The 15,281-nt window shown below is 36.8% G+C and overlaps 1 protein-coding gene across 6 annotated transcripts in view; it reads right to left on the bottom strand.

Moving 5' to 3' along the window:
• AFDN (afadin, adherens junction formation factor) overlaps positions 1 to 15,281 on the bottom strand; it is an 85,831-nt gene that overhangs the window by 24,050 nt on the left and 46,500 nt on the right. For all 6 annotated transcript variants that reach the window (XM_026037379.1, XM_026037382.1, XM_026037380.1 and 3 more), the window contains one exon: positions 15,124 to 15,210. In XM_026037379.1, coding sequence (XP_025893164.1) covers positions 15,124 to 15,210 — 87 coding nt within the window. The remainder of the gene's footprint in view (positions 1 to 15,123; positions 15,211 to 15,281) is intronic.

The raw sequence follows: 15,281 nt of genomic DNA, 5'->3' as shown, positions 1-15,281 counted from the left end.
AGGAAGGAAGGAAGGAAGGAAGGAAGGAAGGAAGGAAGGAAGGAAGGAAGGAAGGAAGGAAGGAAGGGTCTGTGGAATTATGAACGGTATCGATAGCTTTAGTGGGTAGCTGAAGAGTGAAAAAGAATATACAAGTCTTTCTTATTCCTGCTACCAGGTAGTGTATCTTAAAAGTCAACAAAAAACACTTTGTCACAGAATTTCCTAGTTAAGCTGGGAAAATGCCAGAAACCGGATTACTGTAGATGTTACAACAGGTTTAAAAAAATACAATAAAAAGCAGAGATTCCTGGGAATAAGGTCCTTCAAGGGAAAGCTAAATAAATAAATAAATAAATAAATAAATAAATAAATATGCAAATGCTAGAAACTAAGAGAAACCAGCTCTACTTGTTTTGTTTGGCTGCGCCTTGCAGGATACCACGTTAGATGGAGTTTTTGTCTTAAGGTAACTGTTCTATCAAGCTCAGTCTCACACCTCCTCATTACGATTCCAAAAAAMTGGCATTTTGCGCATTATTTTTTTTCAGAATGTTTTTATGAAGTCAGTACAGTTTGTCAATCTATGTCCTGTGCTTTTAAGAAGGACTACGACAGAYGTCTTAACTCTAAGTCACCTCACTTAAAACTAATGAATTTTGAAGAAATAAATATGATTTAAAAATTCATCTATTAACTCACATTACATCAAACATCCTGACCCGCTATTACATTACATCACTCATTTTCAGGATAGATGTGATGTTGCTTCTTTGCCTACATTTAATGTCATTTAATTCTCACATGGACTTTTCTCCTACATACCATTTACTGATGACAATAATATTTTTTGGGGGGACAGGGAAGGGACAGGGACCAACTGCCTATTAATCTTCTTTTCTTTAAAAGTGAAAGTTGGCATGTTTTAAATTATTCCTTCACAAACAAAACACATCAATGTCTTGTGTGTAGCAAGTAGAGTAACTAATATGGTAAAAGTCTTTTTTTTTTTTTTTCTTTTTTTCCTGTTCATTTTATTTTCTCCCTGAAAAGCTAGAGAACTCGGTATTTATTTTTTTTTTTTTTTTTTCTTTTTTTCCTGTTCATTTTATTTTCTCCCTGAAAAGCTAGAGAACTCGGTATTTATGTATCCACATGACTTTGGATGAATTGGATGATTATTGAAAGCAGAAACCTATTAGACAACACATCATTTTCCCCTCCTCAAGATAAATGTATTGGGAACCTAGAATGCTATTTCTCCAACATAAATAACCAATCACCCCTGCCCTGCAAAATCTTTATTCAAATTAAAAAAACAACCAACCAAATTTTTCTACTATCATCAATTTACCTGTTTTTCTTCTGCATTTAAAGCAAACTTTTCACAAGTCCATAGACATGGAGTCTCTAGTAGAACTTGCAAAATAGTGAGGCAATATTTCACCTGACTGTACAAAAGCACTTAACATTTCCAGGAGTTCCGAAACATTTTATACTTTTTTTCCCCTASTAAAAATAGCTAGAGCTGGAAACTCCATTATTACATCAAAAGCAGCCAACACTGGCTTCAGTTCATCTAGGTTACAACTGCATAATGGTCCAAGCCTAAACTGCAGGAGCTTAATGCTCTGTTCTGAACACCTGCTTTGCCTTTGCTCCAAGTGTTACAGTACATTGCTGAAACAGAGAACCATAAAGAAGAAGTTCTATAAGGAAATTATCAACCTATCAGAACTAGAAAAACAGTGAACCAGAAAAGCAGTTATTAAATGGTATTTATAGATTCTCATACCACAAGTATATTAGACCTAAGCTTCCAAAGGAGAAAACCCTCATCCTGCGCTTGTACGAGATAGTGCAGTTAGCAGGACAAAGGAGAAACCCAGAACACAGAAACTGCGTAAAGCACAGAAATAAAACTTAAAGCCAAGAGCGGAGCTAGCCAAGAAATTTGGGGTATTTTACTTCATAGCTTAAGTCTTGCCAGTATCCCAGCCACGCTGCTATTTCGTTTGGCTGAAGCCTACAGAGGCGCCCCCGGTTTCAACGCCTCCTCCCCTTACTACATTGCATAAGACTGTCCCAACCATACAGGAAAGGAGCTTGATAGGATCAATAAGGGAGGGCAGAATTATTCTTGCAAAAGCTGGCACTGCAATTAAGGCGGGTTAAGGCAACTACTTGCTTTTAATAGTAAATGCATAATTTTCAAGGACTRTGAATATACAGGAGAAATATCAAGCAGGCTTTCGATCTCAGACCTTGAACTGGACATTTTTATTGCTAGAAGCATAAGAAACATCAAGAAGGAAAATTACTGCCAAGAAGTTTTCATTATTTAAACATAAGAAGTCATCTCCAGTAAGAGCAGATATACGAAAAAACAGGTCTCTTCCTTCACACACATTTAACAAACAACATAAAAGGAGGAGCTGGACCTAACAGAGGATGTTTCACTTAAAATACTATYCAAATAACTTTGAAATTCGTTAAAATATCATGACAAATATTCATGCTTTTCTGCAGCAGCAGCCTCAGCTTCTACTATTTTCAGAATTTTTAGCCCAACAATTTGTTTTGAATTCTTCAATCTTGTAGTTCACCTAYAGACTTGCCAGGCAGCTCTGAGGAGTATGTGCAGACCGACAGGACTCTAGCAGAATTTGATTCCCAAAACAATTGCAAAACAAAACAAAACCAAAAAGAGCCTCACACTAACAGACTCACTAACAGAGATGGTAATTGAACAGGGAGAAAAAATGCAATGGGCATTGAAAAYTGAGATGATTTTTAAGCTTTTAAAATCCTGAAAGGGTAAGTACATCGGAAGGACACTTTCCAACTTTTCTCCTACCCTCTCGACATAAATAATTCAAAGTATGGCAATGTTAGCAAGCAACAGAGATGACTACAGTGCCTAGAAATGAATACATTCAATTTAAAAATGACCAGAAAAAATACTTGAGTGTTACCTACTTTCATTATTATTATTTTAGTAAATCAGGAAGTTTGATTGGCCCTTTGAGTAAAACATCCAAAAAATCCTGAAAATATTTTTCTCCATGCTTGGGATTTTTCATCCAACTTGTATGGGAAATTRAGGGAAAGACTGTGAAATTATTTTATCGTCTGGTAATGATTAAGCTGAATTWGCATGTAAATGCACAATATCTATATTAACTTCATGGAAGTTGTTCTCTTAAGGTATATTAAGAAATAAGCTAATGCTTTAAAAACAGCACAAGTTGAAAGATGTTAACATAATGCATTTACAAGCTTGGCATGTACATAGACTAATAAGGGCACTGAAATAATTATTCCTAAATTTGCAGTGATTTACAGGTTGCTGCAGGAATTCTTTGACAACAGAGAACGTTCTCTTGTACTTAGAAGGAATTTTAATAGATCTTCTAAGCCTGCTTGGGAGGTAAAGGCAAACACAGGATACTTCTGCATACAAAAGTCTGCTTAAAATGGTAACTGAGGTCTTTATCCTAAAGCTAAATGAAGAAAGGAATGTATGGGAAAATATTTGTCTAAGTGACCAGACTACCTTGTAAATAATAAAAAAAATATGTCCGCTTCCAAGAAACAGAGCAAGAATAAAAGGTGCTACAAGTCAAGTGGATAACCAAAAAAATGAGGTATAAATTGCTATCAATAAATCTAGCAATTAAAATACAGCAGCAGCTCTATCTGTCTGCTATAATTGGTTTTATTGCCTCTGTGTGGTTCGCATAAACTACACAGCAATCCTTACAGCAGGACCCCGGGAAAGGTAAGTGCTCAGGTGAGAGAACAAACCAGGGAGGAAAAACCTCATTCTTCCCACAGTCACCTGGTTTCTTCTCATGGAACAAAGAAACATGTTTAGAAACAGCTTCCAAAATGAATTCTGTAATTACAACCTGAGGATATAAGCACAAGTGAGGAAATAAGACACTAAAAGGCTTGTTAAGTTTATTACACATTTAGATGCCGATGACTGTTGGTCGTTTCACATCAATACAATTTATAGGCAGGGGCTGCTTGGTTTCAAGCAAATGTAACTATTCATTTGAAATTAAATGATAACTTCCAAGTACTCAAGTGGAGCTAATTGTGCTCTAGTTTAGTGGATATGCTGTTCAAGATGTTCAAAACTGAACGTAAATCTGTCAGGCTCATGTTAAAAAACATCATAAACAAAGACTTATTTTGCTGGTGCTTCTTGATAAACTGACAAGGGATCTGCACAAATAACTGAATACGTCCCACATACAAATCTGGCCCTGTCCTCCATATATGCAGTCTACCCACCAACACTGGAATTCAACCTGAAACCAGGTAGCTAAGGAAAAAGAGGATGTAGCACCCACAATATGCTTTCCAACATATTTACGAAATTTCTAAATCAAATTTTCTCAAAGAAAAAAAAATCTATTAGGAGAAAGTAAATTGTAAACTATAATCCTAAACTGCTAAGTAATAGGCATACATACTGAAAACAGTAGACCAGCTCACAATCAAAAAAGCAGCTTACATGTGTAAGAAATACATGTGTAAAACATGTGTAAAAAATAAATTATCACTAGCTATTATTTGCYTTAAAGAATAAGATGTTTTATAATTTTCCCAAAAATTTTCCCGATTAAAAAGAAAAAAGTAAACAAAACATATTTACCGAATAAACAGAGTTTCATCTGAAAATATAAACAAAGACTGAGGAATATGATATATTTAACCACCTGGAGCTTCAAGCAAGAGCCTTCAGCTCCCTCAAGAAGAGCCTTCATGAATTCAGAGAGACTGCGGCCAACAGAAGAGGATCATTATTAAAATCTCACCCAACTTTTCTGTGTGTACTATTTCACTTTTTTCTTTCGTTAATTCAAAAAAGCCTCTGCCTTAATTAAAAGTTGAGCATAGTTTCCTATAACATTTAATCTCATTTAATTATAGTGGCAGAAATTTTACTAATGAAAGAAACCAAACTTGTTAAATGGCCCTATCGAGGGCAGCTGCACAGAGAATTATTTTGCAAGGAAAATAAAGGTATCAAAGCTTACTACAGAAGATTTTATACTAATAATACAGGATAATTATGAAGCAMCTGGTTAGGAGAAAAGAAAAATCTTAGGAAGTATTAATCCTTGACCATCCAATTTTAAGAGAACACAACCAAACCATGTTCTATATTAGTARGAGCAGCACTTCAGAGGATGGTCACCTGTGTTACACCATAAGGTGTTCACCTCGCCCTAGGTCTCCCTGCAGCAGAACTTTCAGCACTGAAGATCAAAGGTCAACACGACAAAACGCTCCTCTCCATCACTTTGTCCTTGCCAGACCGAGCAGCCATAGGGAACAGCGGCTGTTTTCAGTGAGACTCGGCRGGCAGCCGATTCCCGCTAACCGCCCCAGGCACGCAGGGATCTGAGGCCAGGGGCTTCAAGGTGCTTGGGCACAAACCCGCTTCAAAATCACCCCAGCCTCAAGGTAGCAGAGGCGGAACGAAGGTCCCTCTGTAGACTGATTTTAACACCTAGGATTAGGATTAAAACTACAAAATCTGTTATGGAAACACGCTTYTAATTGCTATTAGGACTACGAATCTTAGTATTAAATGGCCTGAGCGTTAAAGAAAAGCAAGCTGTAAAACACATCTGCATGCATGATGCCTACCCAAACCTGTAGTTCTCCAGAAAATTAACAGCAAGGCCTTGTCATTACTTGTTTTAAGTTATCATTTGCCTATACCTGCCTAGCTTTGCATACTTTGTCACCATGAATTCTCCATAAAAATTGTCAGAATCACTTTTAATTAAAGAAAAAACACATTTTTAATATCAGCTTTCTATAAACGTATTAAAATCTACTTTTAATCACACAAAATGGAAGACAGTCTTCCTAATGGCATTCCAATACTGATTTCTATCTTAAATCCATAGTATGGATTCGGTATTCTCCAATACTGAAGATTTCTATCTTAAATCCATAGCATGTTAAAATGATTTTAATAAAGAAGTTTAATAGCAGCCTGTTTCAAAATGAAGCTATCTTCCTTCTCCAGTTAGTTTGACTGGAGACACACACACACACTTATTTATCAACCAAGTTCCGAGTAATGCACAAACCTACTTGGCTTCATATATAAAGACTACCACATGCCAAATTGCTCCAGACTGGAGGCTTTGGTGACACAAACTATTGGATTTTCTTTTTAAAATCATTTCTTAGACTTACTGGTACTTAGCTGAATTACAGAAACATTTTTTAAAACTTAGTTTAAAATTYAGATATAGGCACACCCAAATTAATTTTGATGGAATATCTGAAGGATATGAAAGAGCAGATTCTAAGAGTGCTGTTTTGTCCCCTCAAGCCAGTCTTTCTCGGGAAGCCTCTGTTGTGTTTTCTAAAAACTAACTTTAAAAACAAAATGAATCTCTGTAGCTAAAGTATCTTTAAACTAAAAAACAAATGCCTGTCCTATGACAGAAACCTAGTTATCAGCGTGAAATCAACTATCAGGCATGAAATCTTTTATCTGCCTACGCCGAGAGTAAATTTTACTGATTTTTATCAAGTCTGAGTCTAAGTTTACATAGAAGATCTTCAGAAGTTTCTATAAACAACCTTAAAGGCAAGTTTATGCAACAGAATCAAGTCTCATTCTGACTTCCCTGGCAAGCAGCTAGTCTAAAAACATTTAAATAATCCAGCTTTACACACATTTTAAAGAATACCAGTTTACTAAACGGCTGCAGCCAGGATGTAAAAAGCAAATGTTTCTGAAAAACACTAACACAAAACCTGCATTCCCCAAAGCTGAGTTTATTTTGTAGGTTGCATTTGGATGAGAACAAGTACTTTTATCTCCTTCATGAACAGAACATACCATGAGTGTGATTCACCACATTTCTTGCTGTCATTCCAGAGAAATGAGAAAGACTAACTTTGCACCTACTGCTCCCGCCTCCGACAAGGGCAAGCTTCTTTGGAACTGAAGATCAAAACCAGCATCTGGCAGAGGAAGTGAAGACCTCAGCCCCCTCAAGAGCAGTTCAGAGGCTTTGGAAATCCACCATCATTACAGCAAACACTTCACAGCACACTCTGAATGATTTCCAAACAAAAATGAGGTGAACCAGCTTACTGTGAGTGAAACTGGCTAAAGCAGCTACAGGGAGGCATGTGGTGCTCTGACTTACCTGCCCCATGCTCTACATATAAAAACTGCTCCTTTGCCCCCTTACGTTCTCTCTCCATGGTGGTGGTGGCTGGGAGAAAGGACAGATTTCCCAAACATCTGCCAAAACAGGCAGCAGCGACTCAAGCTTCAGGGCCAATCAATGCTTCGAGGAGGCACAGCTCAGCATCAGCAATATTTAACATTAATGAACAATTTCATTACTGCACTAAGCTACAATGGGTAGGAAAACAGATGAAAAATATACATACATCTTATAATCCAGAGAAAAACTATATTGCCAGCTGTACAATCCTACGGGACTCAGAAGTATCCAACATACTTGGATAGCTTTTCTCCATTTACAAATAGCCTGCAAAGGGGAGACTATAACAGAGCAGAGAGTTTTGTTGTTTTCATTACTGGAGTACAGGTTTTCAATCAAGCGCCTGATCCTTCGTTAAAAAGGAATGTTTCCAATAAAGACTGACTTGCATGCAATGTACATAAACTGTATCTTCCTAAGGCTTCCTTTTCTCCAGAAATAAAACACCAAAGAAACCAGGATATTGTGTGGGCTTACTGAAATGGCATTAGTCTAAAATGGAGCCTTTCCTCATTTTAAACCAAATTATGGCACTCAGATATTTCAGTGAAATGCTTAAGGAGCTTAAATAGCAGACAGGCAGACACAAATGGTTACAGTGTCTTCTGTGACAGCCAGAAGTTTATCAAGGTAAAAACAAATGATTTCTCTCATATCGTAGAAATTGAATGCTTCCAAACTCTATTTTCATTGCTGAAAAGCAAAGYACATAAAGGAACCAACCAAAGCAACTAACTTAAAACCCTATCCTGGGATTGAAATCAAGCATTCAAGAGTTTCTTCCTAATTATACTTTACTCTTGGCTCTACTGAAACAGAAATATAAGTCGGTAAAATGTTTCATACACTCCTTTTATAAAAGACTAAGCAAATYTTATTCAAGAGTCTTCCTTAACTCCTCTGAAAAGGAAGTCTCTCTTGCCACAATGAATGCTCCAAATGAAGATGCACAGGATATCTGCATATAGATAAWGCCACTTAATTATTATTTCTTTCCTTCTTTCCAGTTTATGTTTTCCTTCAATAAAAAAGGAAAAACCATTGAGCTCAAGAAAAATACACTGATTGAACTCTACTCCTCAAACAACTGCTGTCACTTCTCAATGCAAATATGCCAGAAATACTTCAGGCTGTGATATACCAAAGGCTGTTTGGAGTTATGGACAAGCCTAAGTTACATTTCAGTTCTGCAGCACTCTGCCCTTCTGGGGCAATCCTGAACTAATGTCTCACCGCTGTCAGCTCTGCAGATGGTACTTCCTGGGCGACACTTCCCTGACTATCTGATTCAGTTAAAACAACAAAAAAAACCTCCGCTCTTTTTGCAAGAAACAGGTAACACTGTAACCAAGAACATAGTTGAGAACAATTTATGACATGAAAAAAGCATAGTGCAGCCCTCCACGTAAATTCACTGGGCAGTTTCAGGTGAATACGATTGAATGCAGTGTCTGTGGATCCACAACCAAGTAATCGCAAGCGTTTAACTTTCTACTCCAATTTAAATTACCGGTCATCATAGAATAGTCAATTTGTTAGCTTCTGAAAGCATTTTKGTTGATGAAAATAAAAAATGTAAATTAAAATGATGTTCTAATACGTGATGAAATGGAACTTTGAAAGTTATTTGGATGACAGAATTTAATGAAGTCTGTCAGAGAAATGCTAGGTAAAGCTTTGTACTCGATTACTTTTGTGATCTTGCTAGCAAGGCTCTGCATGCAGAAGGCATTAACACATGGAGGAACTGGCTCATCRATTTTATTTAGACAGACTCTTAAAAAACCTTTTGTTCCACAAGGCATGAAATACAAACTGTGGGTGACACAATTGCAATACAAATCTAAATAAACGCTAGTAAAAAGAAGAAAAAAATCACTGCTTCAGCAGAGCTGTGCACTTAGTGAGTGAGAAGAAAAGCCTTGCTGTGATGACACAAGCTTCAATTTTTACAAAACATATGAAAGCATTACCAAGCTACTATGCTACCTTATTTATAAAGTATCAAAATTTACCCAAAACCCCTGTGGAAGTTATGAGCTAACAGGAACAAGCGACTTCCTACCACAGAGCTGCATGTTTGTCCATGAGATAGACTGAACTGGCAGCTTGCATTACATCTTATTCCTGTGGAATTGAAAATCCGTGGTAGAAATGCTAGAAAAACTACTATTTTTAAAAAAGTAAATTCCTCTCAAGAAGTCTGTTAACGCAACATTGGTAGTTCACACCTTGGATCTGATTTAATACCAAGCATTCAAAGCCAAGCAAATAAAAAATGTTTCGTATTAAAACATTTCAATTAATTCATGCTGGAAGGAAAGGGCAAAGATTTTACTCAAAAATTTAGGATGTGCAGACACAAGAAGACTCCTACAGGGGAAYGTTAATGTTTTCCAAATTCTGCTGGAACACGAGGGAGAACAGTTACACRCAATCACCAAAAACAGAAAGTAACAATCTTATTGATTGTATCTCACAAACTCAGTGGAGATGTAACCAAATACCACATATCTGCAAATATAAATCTAATTTAACACTTAAAAAAAAAAGTATTTAAATTAACATTTTCAAGCCAATTCCTCCTGATTACATTTCCTACAAAAATTTATTACATTAGTATATTGCATAATACACTACCTAAGAGATATCTGTAACACCAGGTTTCAGAAAAAAAAATCATATTTAAATGCATAATCCTGWAGTGTCAAACTCTTCTTAAATTTAACATTTTAAATTGAAGAACAATTGTTTAGAAAAATAAATCAACCTAGAGTGATTTAATTAATCCTTAAGTACAGACAAATTTAACCAATAATATTAATTATGCATAAGATGCCACAATTGTTTTTAGAAAAAGAGAGCTGGTCCTCAGAATTATTCATTAAATGTCRTACTGACACTTCTACTAAAAAGAAAAGGCCTTCATCTTATCATATTTTAGGAACTGTTGTGGAAGCAATAAATCTTAAAAAAAACCCCACAACTAAATATATAGCTTCATCTATATACAGGTGCAAATGTGTATGCATTTTAAGGTAACTTTTTCCATTATACTAATAAAACATGACAACGTACGAAGTAGAAGATAAATATGCTGTATACTTATACAATATAAACTGGAACATATATTAAAGACTAAATTAGCATTCCAAAATTAATCAGAAAAAAAAATCCACCATTTTTGCAGAACACTGCAATCCTCCTTATGGTGCAGTGGCAATCTAAGCAGAATTTAAATGCCTCTGCTGCAAACGGGCTCAGCAGAACACATTCTAACTGCAAAAGGTTTGCATGTTCTTGTCTTTGGGATGGGGGGTCTAGCGGATATTTAAAATCGCTTACACATACTGCTTCRGATGTTAATTTTTATTATTCTCCTAAGACTTTAAAAACGGAAAATGTTCTTTCAGAGGAATCTGGATTAAAGCCAGCCTACATGACAAGCAAGTACATCACAGGTCATGCTATTCATGCTCTTCCATGGCAGCTGTCACACCTGAAACTTCACATACTAAAAGCCACATACACAGACTTGAAATGAGCGCACASGAAAACAAGCTAAAAATTAGCTTTTCCTTTTAATTTCTGGAAAGTTAGAGCTCCCAGCCTCTGACTATGTTTAACTGCATGCTACATTACATTATTAACACAAAAAAATAACTACCGGCAGGTTTAAACAAGCAAGAGAGCAGGAAAAAGTACAGGGATAATAGTTAAAACTTAACAGGAAAACAGTCCCAACAGAAACCTGAACTTACCATGGATTCTGTTCTTCCAACAACAGAAAACCACATTTTGATCTTCGGGACTACAGATCCTTGAAAGAAAAAAACAATTCTCCACTTCTCTTCAGCCCTCAACAGCAACCAAGTCTGCTGGATTTTCCAAGATACCCATCAAGATAATTCTGAGCTGGATGCTATGACACAGTATAGCATTTATCAACACCAGCTATAACCAATACAATATTCGCTCTCTTACGTAATCAGTTATGCTGTTCTGACTTTCATTTACTTTAGAGGCTTTATTAAACTTTGAAAACTGCTAGAAAAACAAAAAGGGAGCCCTTCAGTACAAAAGGCAAAAAAACTTCCAAATTAAACAGGAAGTAATGTGCTGGCCCACAGATGGCCAAGAAGTCACATGCAAAAAGCCCCCMAAAAGTGATATATTTTTAAAGTAAACTGCATGCACACACTGCTTCCAAATCATCTGGATTTCATAAAAACTCAACCGCAATGTGGTTGGGAGTCAGGCAGCTTTTAACATCAAAACATCTTTCCGGGTTAGAGCGACCAAGTTCTGCACACAGCCTCAGAGAGCAGCACTGTTCCCCACGCCYGACCACTCCCCCCTGCTGCATTTCCATATTCCTCTTATAAAAGCTGCTGGCCATGCAGCAGCAGGAGCAGTGCCACGAGGAAACGTGCAACACGGTCGGCAAAGAGGCTGAGGAGGAGGTTAACTCTCTGGGTCACAAAACGTGCAAAGCTGTACAATTTAAGTTAAAGAAGWAGTAGTTCAGAAATGCTATCAGATGTTTTGCCTTCCAAAGGAAAAAAAGCGCCACTGTTTACAATGCTCTGCCTGCCAGCAGTGGTTTCGTAACCGAACTTGTTTTTATCCCGTATGTGTTCATATAGCCCACACACTTACTACGCAGTTGCTCAAGGGGGCTGCCTTRCCTCACAAAGTACTCTTAGAGTAAACCAAGATAAGCAAACCRGCTGGGAGGTAGCAGCTCTGTTCCCTCCAACACTCTCGGCAACGTGTACCTTACAAATACTCATTTTTATTTAAAAGCAATGCCTTTAAAGAGTCTAGCTGTCACTACACGGAAAGGGTATCAAACATGGGGTTCCCCAGCAATTTTCCCCCACTTTTACCTTACTCTCCATTTTCTTTGCCATACTCTCCATTTTTCACTTTACTGTCAATATGTTTTCCACCACAAACAGTGGGGGAAAAGTTTATTATTGCAAACTGAAGCTGTCCATCACCAAGATAAGCAGATACAGAACATATCAATGCAGGCAGTGCCATTTCTCTGCTGGCGTAACTCTAGGTGCAACTCCAATGATCATTTTTAGATGGCAACAGAAAAGGAAGTGACAACCACTTGGTAATTAAGTACATTTTGTTTGGAAGATGGATTAATTTCCCCATTACAAATTCTTAATTGGCACAGATTTTGATAAACCAGAAAGCCTGCAAACTAATACAAGCCAAAACAATTACCAAATTCTAAATTAGTTAGATGTTTCCTCAGAGATGAGCACAAATTACTAGAGAAGTGTAGATTTTTTGCAGTGTGTAAAAGGAAGAAACACTCAGTAGAACTGATGTGTTTCAATTGACCTTGCGCAATCAGCCTATTTCACTCATCTCTAAAAATATCAGCAATGCACATTTTAATCAACTTTATACAAAGCCAGTGACCAGAATCAGGTGCACATTAAGAAAAAGTTGATTGTAACTTAATGAGAAGGTTAGGTAAACACTAACACACAAAGACTTTCTCCTTCTGTCACTGTGTGTTCCTGACAGAACTGTTTCGCCCCATTAGAAGTTATTTTCATAACCAAAACAGAGTGGGTTCAAAGTTGTAATTCAATATTTGGAGCAGTGCCACTTGTTGACCAGCCATCGCATTTTCTTTTCTTACAGTGCTTTCGAAACGCTCTTAAAAAAACAGTAGCTAAAGAAATATAAACTGAAATTAGCAATCAAACCAGGTTCCTATACATGRTAAGGGTAATTGTGTTTTTGAAAGTACAGTTTTTCATTTCTTAAACTATAATGTACTTTCATACATCCAACACAAACATGCATTGATGCATGTCTCTTGCTCATTTGAGGTACTCCATATATTTAAATTGGGTGAAATTTTAACACATACTTTACCGGACTTCTCTTGCCACTTTCCTCGAACAAAAGGAAATCATTTTATTTCCATGCTGCTAAAAGACACACACTTTAGACACATCCGGAAAAGCATTCGTGGAGGTCAACAAGATGAGACTAGAAGGAAGAATGTGCCGGCACCAGTTTCCCCAAGAATGGTGGAGGGAACTGAGTGCAGGTGCCGGCACATTCTTTTTTACCCTGTTGTTTTCATGAAACCCATTAAGGGAAAACCATGCTACTAATTACTTTCATACTCTAAATAACCTCCTGAAAATAATCCTGATTATTTACTAATTTGAAACCAATTTGGTTCGASACTTAATGCAAGATGCCAATTTCGATCCAGTCAAGATTCTGCTGACTTCCAACTAAGCAAATGTGTCTATTCAACACACACTAAAATTAATGCAAAGTCTGCCTCTTGCTTCTTGCAGTTTGAGATTTAAGGCAAAMCCTTTTCTTTAAGATCAGCATTCCAACACTGTGGCATGCACAGTGCACGCACACTTGCTGCTGCGAGTACACGTGCTAAGATGAAGGTTGCTCCTTCTACCACAGATTGTGATATGCAGACATCACAACATTGGTTAAACCAACTGCACAGAATTTCAAAGCTTTCCCACTGGACAATGACATTCTTAAATAATGATAATGTAAATGAAGATAGTATTGCTAGTAAAAACAATCTACTGGAGAAGCCAGCCAGCTCCAATGACAATGGCAATACCCTTTCATACCCTGCTTCGTTCKAAGTGAGAATCAATGTCACAGTTTAAAAGTGAAGAGCTAATTACAATTTAACATTTCAAAACATTCAACTGAAATGCAAATGTCAGCCACAGGTTTGGATTTTGAGATTTATCAGATAAAAACATACCAGTATTTCCAAATTGCTGAGGCAGAGCAGAACATTCTGAATGATGTTTTCTATCAGATTCTGAACAGTTTTCTCATTAACTGCTGATCATTAGCAACCCTTATCTGATACTTTTTATTTGTACTTATTTATTTTTATGGATTTCATAAAAGTATCTTAAAAGCAAATACCATGCAAGATTACCACTTTATGAACACGGAATGTGTAAAGTTGTAGTAAAAATAGCGCCGCTTAGAAGCAATTAACTATGTCAAATAACCTCAAAGGACCAACAGACATGCCTTTAGCCCTTGCGGTAAGTAACGAGGAAGATGAGATTTTTCAAAAAAATCTTTGTGTACTACACAGTGAAGAGGCACTGGGAAAAACTCGCTCTATCTGTCATTCTTAATGGACTCCTGAATATCACAGTCACGTAATTTATAACAAATTTTAAAGTTAAGGATCATATCTGCTATGTGGCCCATTCAATAAAGCAAATCCCAGCACCTGGTGGAGGCCTCCACCTGGTGGCTGGAGTTGAATGTGCAGTCTACACATTCTTCCCAAAGAGMAGGCTCAGGCCAGAGACTTCTGTGGAGAGGAATGCTCCCCTTTACCAAGCTACTCAATATGCTATAGGCCCTCACCAGAAAGAGCTCCTACGGGCAGCTGTATGCCAAGGACAAGGTGTCTTCTTTTCACACAGGGAACAGGCAAACTTCAATGTATATATTTTAATTATTATTTTAATGAACGAATAAAGCACCAAAGTACATATTTTGTTCTTCCTGCATTTTACAATTATCTTCCCCAGATATTCATCAGCTTCAGTGCTAAATAACTACATTGATTCATTCTTTTCATAATATTTTGAGTCTCAAAAAACCACTACATTAATCAGTAGCATTTTAAATATCATTATGAAATTCATACTTTTGTATTTTATGGAAGCACTCCTCAAAATAAAAGTATGACTAATATTACACCCATGACAAATTTGAAGGAAATGTATTTTTCCATTAGTATTTTAWCTACTAGGAATAATAAATAAATAAGAATATACTTAATAACACTTAAATAAACTGATTTACATACCTTGGCAGCAACAATGCTCAAGCCCATTCCATTTTGTTTTTTTAGCGTGACAGTGATAATTTCAGGCTCTTTCCTCAAAGGCTGAGTCTATTGAACAGAGAAGGGGAATGGAGATTAGAAAAAAGACCAAAGCTCAATATTCACACTGCCAGGCTGAG

This window comes from Nothoprocta perdicaria, unplaced genomic scaffold (genome assembly GCF_003342845.1).
Source record: "Nothoprocta perdicaria isolate Ctin4 unplaced genomic scaffold, notPer1 scaffold_197, whole genome shotgun sequence".
NCBI classification, from domain to species: Eukaryota; Metazoa; Chordata; class Aves; order Tinamiformes; family Tinamidae; genus Nothoprocta; species Nothoprocta perdicaria.
Note: the sequence above shows the minus strand (reverse complement) of the source record. Positions and strands in the feature narration are given on the sequence as shown.